Source organism: Rhinoraja longicauda, chromosome 28 (genome assembly GCF_053455715.1).
Source record: "Rhinoraja longicauda isolate Sanriku21f chromosome 28, sRhiLon1.1, whole genome shotgun sequence".
Classification (NCBI taxonomy): Eukaryota; Metazoa; Chordata; class Chondrichthyes; order Rajiformes; family Arhynchobatidae; genus Rhinoraja; species Rhinoraja longicauda.
Window position 1 is genome coordinate 2,498,873 of NC_135980.1, and position 17,814 is coordinate 2,516,686.

The 17,814-nt window shown below is 47.5% G+C and overlaps 1 protein-coding gene across 2 annotated transcripts; it reads left to right on the plus strand.

Annotated features, from left to right (window-relative positions):
- Positions 1–872: 872 nt before the first annotated feature.
- On the plus strand, positions 873–16,224 carry LOC144607172 (sphingosine 1-phosphate receptor 3-like). Of its 2 annotated transcripts, none has more exons than XM_078423836.1 (2): positions 873–1,180; positions 13,445–16,224. In XM_078423836.1, exon 2 carries the CDS (start codon positions 13,596–13,598, stop codon positions 14,733–14,735), a length of 1,140 nt encoding a protein of 379 aa, XP_078279962.1. In that variant the 5' UTR covers positions 873–1,180; positions 13,445–13,595; the 3' UTR covers positions 14,736–16,224. The 2 variants fall into 2 exon arrangements, with proteins under 2 accessions (XP_078279962.1, XP_078279963.1); XM_078423837.1 differs by lacking the exon at positions 873–1,180 and adding an exon at positions 2,338–2,438.
- The last annotated feature ends 1,590 nt before the right edge of the window (positions 16,225–17,814 follow it).

A 17,814-nucleotide genomic window follows, 5' to 3' on the forward strand; every position in this document is an offset into this window, starting at 1 on the left:
GGAGGAAACCCATGCGGTCACAGAAAGAACATGCAAACTCCACACAGACAGCGCTCGAGGTCAGCATCAAACTCGTGTATCTGGCGATGTGAAGTTATATTGAAAGACATTTGGACAAGTCCATGGGTCGGGACTCTTTCAAGGGATATTAGCGAGGTGTTGGAAAACGGGATTAGCATGATTGGGCCATCTTGGTCGGCATGGTGACTTGGGTCAAAGGTGTAACTTCAATAACTTTAACTCCATTGCTTGGTATTCCCTTTATGCTGAATCTGTACACCGTGGACAGCTTGATTGTAATCATGTATAGTCTTTCCGCTGACTGGATAGCAGGCAACATAAAGGCTTTTCACTGTACCTCGGTACAGGTGACAATAATAAACTAAATTATTGTAAAGAAGCATCACGACCTGAAATGTCACCCATCTTTTTTTGTTCAGAGATGCTGCCCGACCCGCTGAGTTACTCCAGCACTTTGTATCGATCTTAACTAAACACCAGTCACTGACTAGTCTGAAGAAGGGTCTCGACCCGCAACGTCACCCATTCCTTCTCTCCAGAGATGCTGTCTGACTCCAGCTTTTTGTGTCCATCTTTGGTTTAAACCAGCAGTCCCCCCCACCCACCCCCCTACACGTATTGTACATCTTGCCAGGATAGCACGCCACAAAAGCTTTTCCCTGTACCTCGGTACATGTGACAATTAAACTGAACTGGACTGGTGGAGAAGATGCAAAGTGCGTGAAGCTTTCTCATCCCCTAAAGTCATGCTGGAGGAAGGGCGCTTTCGTTTCCTCTGCCTGGTAAACGTTCACATGGAGAGCAGAGTTTTGCAATTGTAGGTGAGAGTGTGGTCCTGGCGTGGGTTGGACGCGGTCACTCGTGCCTCACTGTCCTCTGGACTGTGTGTACTTTGATAAGTGGGTCGAGGATTGATGGGCAGGGTGACTTCCCGCCTCCCCACTGGAACTCCCGGACGGAATAAAGAGCTGGCTGCAGGCTTGCAGAAGGGGATTCAGTGCACAGCTTCCAGCTCAGCCGGCACAGGCTTGGAGAGAGGCGGCCAGCCAGCCAGCCAGCCAGCACTCAACTATCTGAAGCGTCCGTGCTTGCACCCGAACACTGTCTTTGGATGTAGCGGAGGGGCGAGCGTTGTGTCTACAACTTCCAACACTCTTCTGTAAGTTGAGCACACCAGAGCGCCAGCGACTCTTTGCCTTATCAGCTTCAAGCGTGCTAAGTGCGGGGATAATGACTGGAAGAGTTTCCATGGAGGTTGTGTAAAATGTGGACGGAATATTTACATTAGGTTACAGCTCGTGGGTAACATTTACTGCCTGGAGAGATTAATGTTTTCAGACAGAGATACAGACAAGAAAGATGCACTGTCACCCAGAGAAAGCACACACACACACACACACACACACAGAGCAAAAAAACCAGGGGACACAGAGACACACACACGCACACACACACACACACACACGCACACACACACACAGAGCAAAAATACAGGGGACACAGAGACACACACACACACACACACACACACACAGAGCAAAAAAACCAGGGGACACAGAGACACGCACACGCACACACACACACACACACACACAGAGCAAAAAAACCAGGGGACACAGAGACACACACACACGCACACACACACACAGAGCAAAAATACAGGGGACACAGAGACACACACACACACACACGCACACACACACACAGAGCAAAAATACAGGGGACACAGAGACACACACACACACACACACACACACAGAGCAAAAAAACCAGGGGACACAGAGACACACACACGCACACACACACACACACACACGCACACACACACACAGAGCAAAAATACAGGGGACAGAGAGACACACACACACACACACACACACACACACACAGAGCAAAAATACACGGGACAGACACACAGCGAAAACCAGGACACACACAGAGCACAAAAATAGGGGACACACACACAGCAAAAAAAATAGGAGACAGACACACACACAGTAAAAAAATGAGACACACACACACAGAACAAAAAAAACCAGGGGATACACACATACACAGCGAAAACCAGGGGACCATATACTCACACAGGGCACACTAGGGCAAAACTAGGGCACACACACACACACACACACACACACACACAGAGCACAAAACTGGGACACACGGACACAGACACACTCAAACAGTGAAAACCAGCGGACAGACACACACACACACACACACACACACACACATACACACTGACAAACATTCAAGGTACTGGCAAACACAGCGGTTGGATTGAGGCAGTGAGACGCAGACCTGAAAAACGAACACGGACAAAGGAGACGAGAGACAATAGCTGTACATTGAGGCGGCGGTGCAGAGGTTTTGAGGGAGCACTAGAAATGAGCACAGACGCAAAGCTAACCATACAGGTAAAAGTGGAAAACAGCAAAGAAGGATGCATGTTAGAAACAAAGAACTGTAGATGCTGGTCAATCCACAAAAGGACTCAAAGTGCTGGAGTAACTCGGCTGGGTCAGGCAGCGTCTCTGGAGATCAGGGTAGGTGATGGTTCTGGTCGGGACTCTTCTTCAGACTGGCTGAGGGAAAAGTTACCCAAAGAAAGAGTAACTAATAATAAGGAGAAGTTTGAGAGGGTGAGATTAGAGACCAGAAGCTAGAGTTGATTTGCTAACCAGTAGTGAGTGGTTTGTGATCATTTACACCCACAGGGAGCAGGAGGGCAACACAGACAGACAGTCAGGAGTTATGGGGAGAAGGCAGGAGAAGAGATAGATCAGCCAGGATTGGTTGGCACAGGCTCGGTGGTATAGACTTGATGGGCCGAATGGCCTAATTCTGCTCTTAAAGACACCACAAACTTAATGCAAGTAATGCAAGTCAAGTGGTGGATTGTGTGTGGCTGTGTTCTTGTCCATTGATTTCAACAGGAATTAATTGGAATAGTGGGGAAGGGGACAGTGACTAGATTTTGTGGTAATGAAAGATTGTTGTAATGCAAATTGGAGGAACAGCAACTTATATTTCGCTTGGGCAGCTTACAGCCCAGCGGCATGAGTATTGGCTTCTCTAACTTTAAGTAACCCCTTGCATTCCCTCGCTCTCCGTCCCTCCCCCACCCTAGTCTTTTCACTAATTTTACCATTTGTGTGTTCCTTCGTTATCACCTCTTCCACAGCCAACAATGGACCATTGTGGGCTCCACCTTTCCTGAGTGATCGATGCTTTGTTCTGTACTTTCCCGTACCTCTAGTGTACCTAGTCCCCTCCCTGACTCTCAGTCTGATGAAGGGTCTCGACCCGAAACGCCACCTCTTCCTTTTTCTCCAGAGATGCTGCCAGACCCGCTGGGTTACTTCAGCATTTTGTGTGGGTCTTCGGAACAGTGACTAGGATGGTCTGCACTGCTAATCACAAACTCGCCACGGGCTAAACATTAATCGTTTCCAGTCCAGCCTGTGGGTACCTCCCCTTGACGAAAATGCTGGACTGGGGAATTGGCCCTGGTGAAGTTAGTTTAGTTTAATTTAGTTTCGTTTATTATCACATGTACCGAGGTTCAGTGAAAAGCTTTTTTGTTGCGTGCTACCCAGTCAGCAGAAAGACTGCACATGATTACAATCAAGCCGCACAGTGTGCAGATACAGGATAAAGGCAATAATGTTTAGTGCAAGATAAAGTTCGATTAAAGATAGTCTGAGGGTCTCCAATGAGGTAGATGGTAGCTCAGGACAGCTCGCTCGTTGTTGATAGGATGGTTCAGTTGCCCGAGTACAGCCGGGAAGAAACTGTCCCTGAATCTAGAGGAAGACACAAAATGCTGGAGTAACTCAGCTGGTCAGGCAACATCTCCGGAGAGAAGGAATGGGTGACGTTTCGGGTCGAGACCTTTCTTCAGTCTGAAGAAGGGTCTTGACCTGAAACATCACCCATTTCTTCTCTCCAGAGATGTTGCCTGACCAGCTGAGTTACTCCAGCATTTTGTGTCTACCTTCGATTTAAACCAGCATCTGCAGTTTTCGTTCCTAAATCTAGAGGTGTGCTTTTCACACTTCTGTATGGGGGAGGGGAGAAGTGGGAGTTAATGGGGTGCGACTGGTCCTTGATTATGCTGGTGGCCTTGCCGAGGCAGCGTGAAGTGCAAATGGAGTCAATGGAAGGGAGATGGACACAAAATGCTGGAGAAACCCAGTGGGACAGGCAGCATTTCTGGAGAAAACAAATAAATGGAGTCAGTGGAAGGGAGATTGATTTGTGTTGCTGTGTATGGCTACGGCCATAATTCTCTGCAATTTCTTGCGGTCTTGGATGGAGCTGTTCCCAAACCATGCTGTGATGCATCCCGATAAAATGCTTTCTGTCAGTCATACAGCGTGAAAATAGGCCCTTCAGCCCAACGTACCCACACCGACCAACATACCCCATCTACACTAGTCCCACCTGCCCACATTTGACCCATATCCCTCTCAACCCATTCTATCTTGTCCAAATGTCTTTTAAATGTTGTGATAGCACCTTCCTCAACTACGCCCTCTGGCAGCTCATTCCATATCCACCACCCTTTGTGTGAAAAAAAAGTAGCCCCTCCAGTTTCTATTAAATTTTTCCCCTCTCACCTTAAACGTATGTTCTCTGCTTTTGATTCCCCTGCTCTGGGCATTCACTGTACCAATTCTCCTCATGATTTTATTCGCCTCTATTAGATCACCTCTCAGCCTCCTGCGTTCCAAGGAATAAAGTCCTACCCTGCCAAACCTCTCCCTATAGTTCAGGCTATAAAAGACGTGTGTCCACCCTATCTAATCCCCTCGGAACCGTATGGCACAAATGTCTGTTTTTATTGCATGGAGATTTCAATGGATCAGGTTATCAGTTAAAATTTTAAAGAGTTTGAGTTGAGTTTATTGTCACATGTGCTGAGGTACAGTGAAAAGCTTTTGCTGCGCGCTAACCCATCAGCGGAAAGACAGTACGTGATTACAATCGAGCCGTCCGCAGTGTACAGATACATGATAAAGGCAATAATGTGAGTAACGTTTAGTGCAAGATAAAGCCAGTAAAGACCGATCAAAGATAGTCCGAGGGTTTCCAATGAGGTAGATGGGAGTCTGACGAAGGGACTCAACCCGAAACGTCACCCATTTCTTCTCTCCAGAGGTGCTGCCTGTCTCGCTGAGTTACTCCAGCATTTTGTGTCTATCTTCGAGGTAGATAGTAGTTCAGGACTGCTCTCTAGTTGGACAAATTATTCTGTGGGCTTTTAAATCTATTTCAGGTGTTGGTTACACTGGGAAAATAGTTGGAATTTTATTAGAAGTGAGTTGACTAACAGCTGTGGTTCCCCTGTAGCATGTTACTTGAAGTAATTGAGTGCGAATCCTATGAGTTCAGACAAGTGGGAGGCAGGATAATGTAATGATTAACAGAGCAGAACAACTGGTTCAAAATACCAAGTGCTGGAGTAACTCAGTGGGTCAGGCAGCATCTGTGCAGGGAATGTATAGGTGACGTTTTGGGTAGGGGACCCTCTTTCAGACTTGACTGGTTGGCTTTCTAGCATGGTCTCTTATCCATGCTGTGTCAAACAAGGGGGAATTAGATGAAGAAGAAAGAAATAACGATGTGCATTATAAGAATCCAAAGCAGTTTACAGTTTATGCTCTTACTAATCATACTCATTATAGAGTCATACTCATTATAGTGTATACTCATTACAGCGTGGAAACAGACCCTTCGGCTCAACTCGCCCACACCGACCAACATGTCCGATCTACACTAGTCTCACCTGCCTGCATTTGGCCTGTACCCTGTCAAAATGTCTAATTACTCATTGTTATAAATTAATTGTAATTTCGTGGAAGAATATATCAAACTTTGATTTTGATAAATGAAGGGGCGAATTAGGGAACGCTGTTCTTCTCTACGATGCTGTCATTCCACTGATATATTGGTTTAGTTTAGTTTGGTTTAGAGATACAGCGCGGAAACAGGCCCTTCGGCCCACCGGGTCCGCACCAACCGGCAATCCCCGCATATTAACACTATCCTACACCCACTGGGAACAATTTTTACATTTACCAAGCCAATTAACCTACAAACCTGTACGTCTTTGGAGTGTGGGAGGAAACCGAAGATCGTGGAGAAAACCCACGCAGGTCACAGGGAGAACGTACAAACTCCGTACAGACAGCGCCCGTAGTCAGGATCGAACCTGAGTCTCCGGCGCTGCATTTGGCCCGGTGGGCCGAAGGGCCTGTTTCTGCGCTGTATCTCTAAACTAAACTAAACTAATTTAAAATTGAATACATACATGGATATGAATATTAAACTATAAAATGGAGACACAAGAGACTGCAGCTGCAGGAACTCAATGGGTGGGGCAGCAACTGTGGAGTGAACGTCATTCCCTTATCATACACTGTATTACAGCTTGGAAACAGGCTCTTCGGCCCACAGAGTCCATGTTGATCAGTAATCACCACGTACACTAGTTCTATCCTACAGACCAGCATCAATTTACAGAGGCCAATTAATCTACAAACCTGCACGTCTTTGGAATGTGGGAGGAAAGCTTGATTAGTACAGGTGTCAGGGGTTGTGGGGAGAAGGCTGGAGAATGGGGTTAGGAGGGAGAGATAGATCAGCCATGATTGAGTGGCGGAGTAGACTTGATGGGCCGAATGGCCTAATTCTGCTCCTGTCACTTATGACCCAATGATCTTGTGACCATCCAGAGAAAATCCACACGGTCACGAAGAGAATGTACAATCGCCGTACAGACAACAGCGGTGGTCAGGACTGAACCTGGGTCTCTGGACCTGTAAGGCAGCAACTCTCCTGCCACCAACAGGACCGAGTTAGTGAGTGTGTGTGTGTGTGTGTGGAACTCCTACATTTTATATATTGAGTCTTAAAATCCCATCAAATTTCAACAGCTGTTGTATGAAGCTGTCAGAGTTAAGTATATCATGAGGCTGTGGGAATTCTTCATTGAGTAGATCTCAGCGAGGCCAGCAGCATAATCAAGGACAAGTCGCACCCCGGCCACTCCCTCTTCTCCCCTCTCCCATCAGGCAAACGTTTACAGGTGTGAAAATGCACACCACCAGATTCAGGGCCAGTTCCTTCCCAGCTGTGAGCAGGCACTGAACCACCATACCACAACCAGAGAGCAGTCCTGAACTACTATCTACCTCATTGGGACTATCTTTGGCCAGAGTTTACTGGTTTTATCTGGCACTAAACATTATTCTCTTATCATGTATCTGTACACTGTGAATAGCTCAATTGTAATCATGTATTGTCTTTCCGCTGACTGGTTAGCACGCAACAAAAGCTTTTCACTGTACCTTGGTACACGTGACAATTAACTAAACTGAAACCATTATAAATCTTTTCAAACTTGCAATTGGCTCTGCATGGTCTTGGTCTCACTGATTTACCAGATTTTGTAGACACAAGAGACTGCAGATGCTGGAATCTTGAGCAAAACACAAAGTGCCGGAGGAACTCAGCAGGTCAGGCAGCATCCGTGGAGGGAAGTAGACAGGAGGGGAACTTTTTAAAGTGGACATACTTTGAGGAGATCTCGCAGTGGAGCAGTAAAATGGGGACACAAGGAACTGCAGATGCTAGAATCTTCAGCAAAACGCAAACTGCTGGAGGAACTCAACGAGCCTGAAGAAGCCTCCTGACCCGAAATGTTGTCTGTCCACATCCTCCCTTCATAGGTTATGCCTGACCCACTGAGCTGACTTAAACACTTTAGAGATACAGCATGAAAACAGGCCCTTCGGCCAACCTCGTCCATGCCGACCAGCGATCGCCCCGTATACGAGCACTATCCGACACACGAGGGACAATTTACAATTTTACAGAAGCCAATTAACCTACAAACCTGGACGTCTTTGGAGTGTGGGAGGAAACCGGAGCGCCTGGAGAAAACCCACGTGGTCACGGGGTGAACGTACAAACTCCGCACAGACAGCACCCGTGGTCAGAATCGAACGCGGGTCTCTGCTGCTGTAAGGCAGCAACTCTACCGCTGCGCCACCGTGCCGACCCACCAGCAGTGTTTTATCGTTGCCAGATTATGTAGTTTGTTGTGTTGTAAAGGGGAATCTCTAACATGATCTGAACAGCCAATGACAATATTTGGATAACTGCTGTCTGTTTAAATATTTTAGAATCGCAGAGCAGTAACAGCCAGCCTTGACTGAAAGTCATTTCGCATTTTATGAAGTTTAACTTGTCCCAGTTCCAACATCATTGCATAATATCTACTTTGATTTGTGGGTTTGAATCCAGCTGTCTCAGAAGGTGTAATTTGGGAAATTACCGGTGTTGTGAGGCAGAGGCGAGTTGAAATGGAACATCAAATCTGGAATAAACCAGTAGACATGCAGCAGGCTGTTTTGCATCTGAAATGATTAAGGGTTGTTAGCTTCTCAAGTGTGGGCCCCTTGATCTAAATTTTGTTCCAATAATGCGTCCACACCCAAAAATATGACCACCTCTTTACTGATTTCAGAGGCTACAGGAGTTACCTCATCTTGTTAGTACAATCTACAACTTCCCCTGCTACAGTCAGACTTGGGCGGCACGGTGGTGCAACGGTAGAGTTGCTGCCTCACAGCGCCAGAGACCCAGGTTCAATCCTGACTGCGGGGTGCTGTCTGTATGGAGTTTGTACGTTCTCCCCATGACCGCGTGGGTCTTCTCCGGGTGCTCCGGTTTCCTCCCACACTCCAAAGACGTACGGGTTTGTAGATTAATTGGCTTTGGTAAAAACTGTAAATTGTCCCTCATGTGTAAGATAGTGTTAGTGTACGGGGTGATTGCTGGTCGGCGTGGAATCGGTGGGCCGAAGGGCCTATTTCCACGCTGTATCTCTAAAGTCTAAAGAAGGGTCCTGACCCGAAACGTTGTCTGACTATTCCCTCCTGAGCCACTGAGTTACTCCAGAACTTTGTCTTTTACTTCATAGAACGTAGAACACAGAACAGTACAACATAGGAACAGGCTGTTTAGCCCATAGTAACTGTGCCAAATATGATGCCAAGATAGACTTCTCTCATCTTCCTGCATGAGATCCATATCCCTCCATCCTTGCATATTCATGTGCAAGTCTAAACACCACTATCGTATCTGCGTCCACCGCCACCCCTGGCAGCACGTTTTCCAGGCACCCACCACCCTCTGTATAGAAAAAATTGCCCCGCACACTTTCCTTAATCCTTGCCCCTTTCACCTGAAAGCTCTGCCCTAGAGAACATAGAAAATGGTACATGGGTTGTTTTCTCCGGAGGTTGAGGTGAGACCTGAAAGAAGTATATAAAATGATGAGCTGCACAGATAGGGTGGGCAGCACGAGGCTTTTACCCCAGAGTGGGAATATCAAAGACGAGAGCGCTGTGCTTTAATGTGAGAGGGGGAATGTTTAAAGGAGATACGCAGGTGGGTGACACAGGTGGGTGCCTGGAACATACTTCCAGGAGTCGTGGTAGAAGCAGGTACGATGGTGACGTTCAAGAAACTGTTGAATAGGCACATGGATACGGAGGGATATGGATCATGTGCAGGCAGATGAGATTAGTTTATCTTAGCATCATGTTTGGCACGGACATTGTGGGTCAAAGGACTGGTTCCTGTGCTGCACTGTTCCTATGTCCATTTGAAGACGGGTCTCAACCCGAAAAGTCACCCATTCCTTCTCTCCAGTGATGCTGCCTGTCCCGCTGAGTTACTCCAGCTTTTTGTGTCTATCTTCGGTTTAAACCAGCATCAGCAGTTCCTTCCTACACATGTGCTATGTTCTTCGTTCTATGTTCTAAGATGAAGGTGCTGCTATCTAGGCTTCTGGCCTATAGTCATCTCTCAACCTACAACTGAAGGGATTATCTGACCATTCCAAACAATTCAGCAGAGTTTGAGAAAACATTTAGAAAGTTGCAGACGATTCTGGGCTTCATAAACAGAGACTCAGCGTTATAAAGCAAGATGACTGTGTTAACAATAAGCTGGAATGGTTTGACCACGTTTTGGTCAGCTGTACCTCTGCTACCATATTCTAATCACTAGTTAAGTTTGGTTTAGCTTAGAGATAACTAAAGAGGGAATCAGCCCCTTCGGCCTGACCAGCGATCCCTGCATATTAATACTATCCTACACACACTAGGGACAATTTACAATTTTTACCGAAGCCAATTAACCTACCAACCTGTACGTCTTTGGAGTGCGGGAGGAAACCGGAGATCTCGGAGAAAGCCCACGCAGGTCACGGGGAGAACGTACAAACTCCGTATAGACAGCACCCGTGGTCAGGATCGAACCCGGGTCTCCGGCGCTGTGAGGCAGCCACCCAACTGCAGGAGAGTTGTGTGGCGAGGGAGCAGGAAAAGTTTGATAAACATTTACTAGGAAGAAGGGACTTCACTTACACGGACAGTCCTGGTAACATCCTCATAAATCTGCCTCCATAAATAAATAAATAAATAATTTCCTGGATGTTCCTGCAACCCATCTTAAAGGCACTTAGAAAGAAAGCAAGTGATTTTTAATTTTATTTGAACATATTGTTAACTATACATTAAAAGTATTGGAGATAGGGACTGAAATATTGTTTTGATTAGAGTTGGGGGCATGGCTTACAAAGGTCTTTGGAATGAAATACACAAATGCTGAGGTAACTCAGCAGGTCAGGCAGCATCTCTGGAGAAAATGGAGAGGTGACGATTCGGGTCAAGACCCTTCTTCGGTTGGGGGGGGGGGGGGGGGGGGTTGTAACCAGGACAAATTGGGGCTGGCTACAGATGACCTCAGGCAAGGAGGTTCCCTGATAGGCTGATGTTTTTGCCACAGACGGTGTGAGAACAAGAGGTAGACATCATTGCGAGCCATGGAACTGGTTAATAGACAATAGGTGCAGGAGGAAGCCATTCGGCTCTTCGAGCCAGCACCGCCATTCAATGTGATCATGGCTGATCATTCTCAATCAGTACCCCGTTCCTGCCTTCTCCCCATACCCCCTGACTCCGCTATCCTTAAGAGCTCTATCTAGCTCTCTCTTGAATGCATTCAGAGAATTGGCCTCCACTGCCTTCTGAGGCAGAGAATTCCACAGATTCACAACTCTCTGACTGAAAAAGTTTTTCCTCATCTCAGTTCTAAATGGCCTACCCCTTATTCTTAAACTGTGGCCCCTTTTTCTGGCCTTTTACTGGAGGGAGGGGAGGCAGGTGATTGTAAAGTTACCTAAAAGTGGAGCATTCAACGTTCATAACCAAGCTAACCAAGCAAAATATGAGATGTTGTCCCTCCAATTTGCGTTTGGCCTCACTCTGGTAATGGAGGAGGCCCAGGACAGAAAGGTCGGTGTGAGAATAGGAAGAGGAGTTTCAAATGGTTGGCTGCCAAGAGATCCTTAGGCATTGGCCTGTACTCGCCAATGTACAGGAGGCCACATCAGGAATTTCGGATGCAGTCGTTGAGGTAAGAGGAGGTGCAAAAGTACCTTGGAGAATCAGAAACCCAGTCCTATAGCTTTGTGCTAGACTCAGTTCTGACCTCTGGTGCTGTATGTGTGGAGTTTGCATGTTCTGCCGGTGAACACACTGTTTACCCCGAGTGCTTGGTATCATAGAAACATATAAAATAGGTGCAGGTGTAGGCCATTCGGCCCTTCGAGCCAGCACCGCCATTCAATATGATCATGGCTGATCATCCAGTATCAGAACCCTGTTCTTCCTCCCACATCCCGACAACGTGCTGGTTGCTGGGTTATCTGACGTCTGTAAATTGCTGCCGTTGTGGGGGATTGGTGAGAGAAATAGGAGTGTGTCCATGGGCAATTTGAGAATGTGAGAATATTAGTTTCAGGGAAATTTGAGGAATTTCTCAAAACAACGGCATAAACCTGATGGGCCAAATGGCCTCTACCTAAATCATAATGAAATATGAAAATATGTAGAGTCAGAGAGCCTTACAGTCATAGAGCATGCAAACAGGCCCTTCATCCCAGCCTATCTGCACTGACCAAGATGCTCCATCTAAGCTAGTCCCATTTGCCTGTGTTTGGCCCATATCCCTCTAAACCTCCTCTGCGTGTATCTGTCCAAGTGTCTTTTAAATCTGTTACAGTACCTGCCTCCTCTGGCCAGCGCTGGTTGATGGAGAAATTTTGGTCAGATCTACGGAGAACGCTTCATATGAGATGTTGTTGAGGTTTTGACACCATCTTTAACACACGAGATTTGATAACCTTTTACCATTGAGTGTTGAGTGCCTGGAATGCTGCCAGGGTTGGTGATGGAAGCAACAACAATCGTGGCATTAAAGAGGCTTTTACATTTGTAGAGAATGGAGGGAGGGCAGCTTTTAATTTGGCATTATGGTTAGTACAGTCGTGCTGGGCTGAAGGGCCTGTTCCTGTGCAATTTACAGAGACCTACGAACCTCTGTCTCTGGGACGTCTTTGGGATGTGGGAGGAAACCGGAGCATCCGGAGGATACCCACGTGGTTATAGAGAGAACATGCAAACTCCACACATAAAGCACCCAAAGTCTGGCTCTGAGGCTGCAGCTTTACTATTGTGCCACTGTGTTGCCTCGTATGTTCTATGTATATAACTGTGAGAAGCAAGACTATAACTGTGAGAACAATCCAGGTAAAGATGTGATATTAAGCATGAGTGTCACGAGCCACTTTCCCCTTTATCTCCAACCTCTGAAGTCTTTACTTTAGACCTCAGACGTTGGAGATACAGCGCAGAAACAGGCTCTTTGGCCCACCGAGTCCGTGCCAACCAGCAATCACCCTGTACATTAGCACTATCCTACACACTCGGGTCAAATTACAGAAGCCAATTAACCTACAAACCTGCACGTCTTTGGAGTGTGGGAGGAAACTGGAGCACCCAGAGAAAACTCATGCTGTCACGGGGAGAACGTACAAACTCCGTACAGACAGCACCCGTAGTCAGGTTCGAACCCAGGTCTCTGGCGCTTTGAGGCAGCAACTCTACCGCTGCGCCACCGTACCACCTTGTATGTTCTATGCATATCACTGTGAGCAGCAAGACTCGAACACTCAATAGAAAGATGTAAAATTAAACATGATATGTCAGCTACCACTTTCCTCGTTACTTAGTTTAGTTTAGAGATACAGCGCGGAAACAGGCCCTTCGGCCCACCGAGTCCACACTGACCAGCGACCCACGCACATTAACACTACCCGACACCCACGTGGGACACATTTTTAAAAAACATTTTTTACGTTTAATTTTACATTGACACAATTATACCAAGCCAATTAACCTGCAAACCTGGACGTCTTTGTAGGTCTTATAATCTCTGTAGTGATTGAAGCAAACTTTCTCTGAATAGTTGGACTAACTTTCTCTAAAACCTCTCTTCTCAGGCCAGGAGCAAGCGAAGGGCGGAAGGATTTCAGTTGTAACGTTGGACAACCCTCTCTGGCCAACATGGACAGTGCTCCTTCTGTACAATGTGCCAACTGCGCCCTCTGAAGTCTGAGATGCTTTAGTACGCCCAGCACATCCATTGGGCCCATGCTGACCGGTGTGGAAATGCCTTTGGTCCATAATTTCCCTGTGAATGAGATCATCAATCGGCACTATAACTACTCGGGAAAGTTGGACAGGAGGACGGAGAGCAGTTCCGCCAACATTAAGGTTGTGATCATTCTCCTGGCTTGTCTGTTGATTGTGGTGGAGAATGTGATGGTCCTCGTGGCCATTTGGAAAAACAAGAAGTTCCACACGAGGATGTATTACTTCATCGGCAACCTTGCCCTGTCGGACCTGTTGGCCGGCGTGGCCTACGTGATCAACATCCTGATGTCCGGTGAACGGACTCTCAGCCTGACGCCCAACCTGTGGTTCGTCAGGGAGGGGAGCATGTTTGTCGCCCTGTGTGCCTCCACGTTCAGCTTGCTGGCCATCGCCATCGAGCGACACATGACCATGGTGAAGATGCGACCCTATGACTCCCGGAAGCAGTACCGCCTCTTCCTGCTCCTGGGGGCGTGCTGGATTATCTCCGTGCTTCTGGGGATCCTGCCCATCACCGGCTGGAACTGCATCGGCAACCTCCCATCGTGCTCCACCATCTTGCCTCTCTACGCCAAGCATTACGTGGCCTTCTGCGTCACCATCCTCACCATCATCCTGCTGGCCGTCGTGGTTCTGTACGTCCGCATCTACCGCCTGGTCAACTCCAGCGGCCGCAAGGTCACGGCGCGCAAAAGCCCCCGCGGCGCCCAGTCGGAGAGGGCCATGGCGCTGCTGCGTACGGTCATGATCGTCCTGGGCGTCTTCATCGCCTGCTGGTCGCCCCTCTTCATCTTCTTGATGCTGGACGTGGCCTGCAGCCCCAAGCAGTGCTCCATCCTGTACAAGGCCGACTGGTGCGTGGCCCTGGCTGTGCTCAACTCGGCCCTGAACCCCATCATCTACACCCTCACCAGCCGCGAGATGCGGGGCGCCTTCTTCCGCCTGCTCTGCTGCTGTTTCCTGGGCTCCCGCGTGGCCAGGAACCTGCCCATCGCACCGACGGGCGACAACAGCAAGAGCAAGTCCAGCGGCAGCAACTTCAACAAACCGAAGGAAGAGGTCGACTCCCCGACTAGGCTGATTTCCGCCTGTATCGTCAAGGCGAGCGACTTTTCCCTTGAGAAGGGGAAATCATGAACCTCCTTAAGACAAACTTGCGTTGGGACTGTGATCAACCACTATTGGCATCAAGTGTTAACACATAAACTATCAATGTTACAAACAGCACAGTATGGGTGTCATAGGTTATGGGGAGAAGGCAGGAGAATGGGGTTAGGCGGAAGAGATAGATCAGCCATGATTGAATGGTGGAGTGGACTTGATGGGCCGAATGGCCTAGTGCTACTCCTATTCCTTATGTCCTTGCAAAAGCACCACAGCGTTGATAGCTTTCACTGGTTAAAGCATATGGTGACATGTATTGTCCGTTCCCTGGCACGTGCGAGGAGCATGGAGTGGTGGTGATGTATGCATTACTTACAGTCCGATCCCTGACACGTCTCGGTTTCTAGCCCCCCGTGAATGGGGAGGGGATCGGGAGGTGGAAGACACTAGTGATGGTAGCAGGCGGAAAGGAAGAAGGGTCTCGACCCGAAACGTCACCCATTCCTTCTCTCCGGAGATGCTGCCTGACCCGCTGAGTTACTCCAGCAGTTTGTGTCCAGGCACAATGAATGGGCAAGCAAGTTCAGGCACAGAATGGCGCTGGAAAATCTTCAAGTGTGGTTCAGTTCAGTTTAGAGATACAGGTACAGCGCGGAAACAGGCCCTTCGGCCCACCGAGTCGGTGCCGACCAGCGATCACCCCGTACACTAGCACTATCCTACGCACTAGGGAAAATTTACAGTTTTACCGAAGCCTATTAATTGACAGACCTGTATGTCCTGGGAGTGTGGGAGGAAACCAGAGCATCCGGAGAAAACCCACGCGGGTCACAGGGAGAACGTACAAACTCTGTACAGACAGCACCCGTAGACAGGATGGAACTGGGTCTCTGGCGCTGTAAGGCAGCAACTCTGCCGCTGTGCCCGAAACCTTTGCCCTTGTCTCATTTGTACCACACTACAGGCACATATGTAGCATATGAGGATACAGTGCGTGTCTTTAGTTTGTCCCATTGAAACCCTGCATTGCTTGCAAGGGCCAACATTGGATCTGGAAAAGCTTAAGGGACGTCATGCTCCCAAAGTGTTATCGTCACCGAGGAGCAGGCCCAAACCACAGTCGACCCTCAGACTTGCAATTGGCATGAAAACTATTAAGTAAAAGCATACTTACCGATCGGAAAGGTGCCACGTTAAGTACAAGTAATGTAGATGGTTTTAGTAAATCCTTCAAGGGGTCGGTTTATTGTGCACTATTTATTAAATCTTGTGATGACCTGTTTTCTGTTTGAGCCATGTAAAAAATGAACCTTTATCAGCAATGTTCATTTTGAATTGTACGTATGTTATTAGTTAAAAGTGTGTAGTTGGTAACGGAGGCTACACTGTATGGGCTACCAATGTACTGTATGGCAAAGTATTACTGTATAACAGTGGACACCTGTGAGCCAAAATGCACTTTGATTAATAAATATTCTGTGATAGCTTTATTCTTTTTTTGCAGTGGATGCTCTACATAATTAAAAGACAATTGCAAGTGAAGATGGCCATTTGACTTAAATCATCTGTTTTAAACAACCATTCGCAATATCAGATTGTGACATTATTTCTGTCTTCATTTGTCTGACTTCATCTCTGAGTGTTGAGTGTATTTTTATTTGAGGAATTTCTTTCTGATGTTAATTCTACAATGTGACCACAGGTGAACACGTTGCACAGGCTAGATGCAGGAAAAAATGTTCCCCATGTTTGGGGGAGTCCAGTACCAGGGGTCACAGTTTAAGAATAAGGGGTAGGCCATTTAGGATTGAGATGAGGAAAAACCTTTTCACCCAGAAAGTTGTGACTGTGGAATTCTCTGCCACAGAAGGCAGTGGAGGCCAATTCAATGGATGTATTCAAGAGAGAGTTAGATTTAACTCTTAAGGCTAATGGAATCAAGGGATATGGGGGAAAAAGTAAGAATGGGGTACTGATTTCGGATGATCAGTCATGATCATATTGAATGGCGGTGTTGGCTCGAAGGACCGAATGGCCTACTCCTGCACCCATTTTCTATGTGGATTTGTTCATATATTATGTGTGTGTGTGAGAGTGTGTGTGTGTGTGTTTAGGGCGGCACAGTTGTGCAGTGGTAGAGTTCCGACCTTACAGCACCAGAGACCCAGGTTCGATCCTGACCTCTGCCTGTGCGGAGATTGTACATTCCTGTGACCACATGGGTTTTCTCCGGGGGCTTCGGTTCCCTCCCAAAGCCCAAAGACGTGCAGCTTTGTAGGTTAATTGGCTTTGGCAAAAATTGTAAATTTTCCCTAGTGTGTTAGTGTAGGACAGAGTAATCGCAGGTTTGTGCAGACTCGGTGGGCCATGGGGTCTGTTTCCACGCTGTATCTCGAAAGTCTAAAATGTTGAATGCATTTTTATTTGAGGCATTCGATGTTAATCCAGCAAAGTGCCCACAGATGTACATGCATGCACATTTGTGCAGATATTGTGTGTTTGGATGTTAGTGTGTCATAGAGTCATACAATGTGGAATCAAGCCCTTCAGCCCAACTTGCCCACATCGGCCAACATGTCCCATCTGCACTAGTCCCACCTGCCTGCTTTTGGCCCATATCCCTCCAAATCTGTCCTATCCATACACCTGTCCAACTGTTTCTTAAACATTGGGATAGTCCCTGCCTCAACTACCTCCTCTGGCAGCTCGTTCCATACAGCCACCACCCTTTGTGTGAAAAAGTTACCCCTCAGATTCCTATTAAATCTTTTCCCATTCGCCTTGAACCTATGTCCCCTGGTCCTCGATTCACGTACTCGAGGCAATAGATTCTGAGCATCTACCCGATCTATCCCTCTCATGATCTGATACACCTCTATAAGATCACCCCTCATCCTCCTGCGCTCCAAGGAATAGAGTCCCAGCCTGCTCAACCTCTCCCTATAGCTCAGAACCTCGAGCCTTGGCAACATCCTCGTAAATCTTCTCTGTGCCCTTTCCATTTTGACACCTTTCCTATAACATGGTGCCCAGAACTGAACACAAATACTCCAAATGCAGCCTCAACAACATCTTATATAACCACCCTATCTACCTGAGACTCCACCTTCAA

Bases quoted from the DNA above. Each gene is read 5' to 3' on its own strand.
- LOC144607172 (XM_078423836.1), top strand. From the start codon at position 13,596: ATGCTGACCGGTGTGGAAATGCCTTTGGTCCATAATTTCCCTGTGAAT.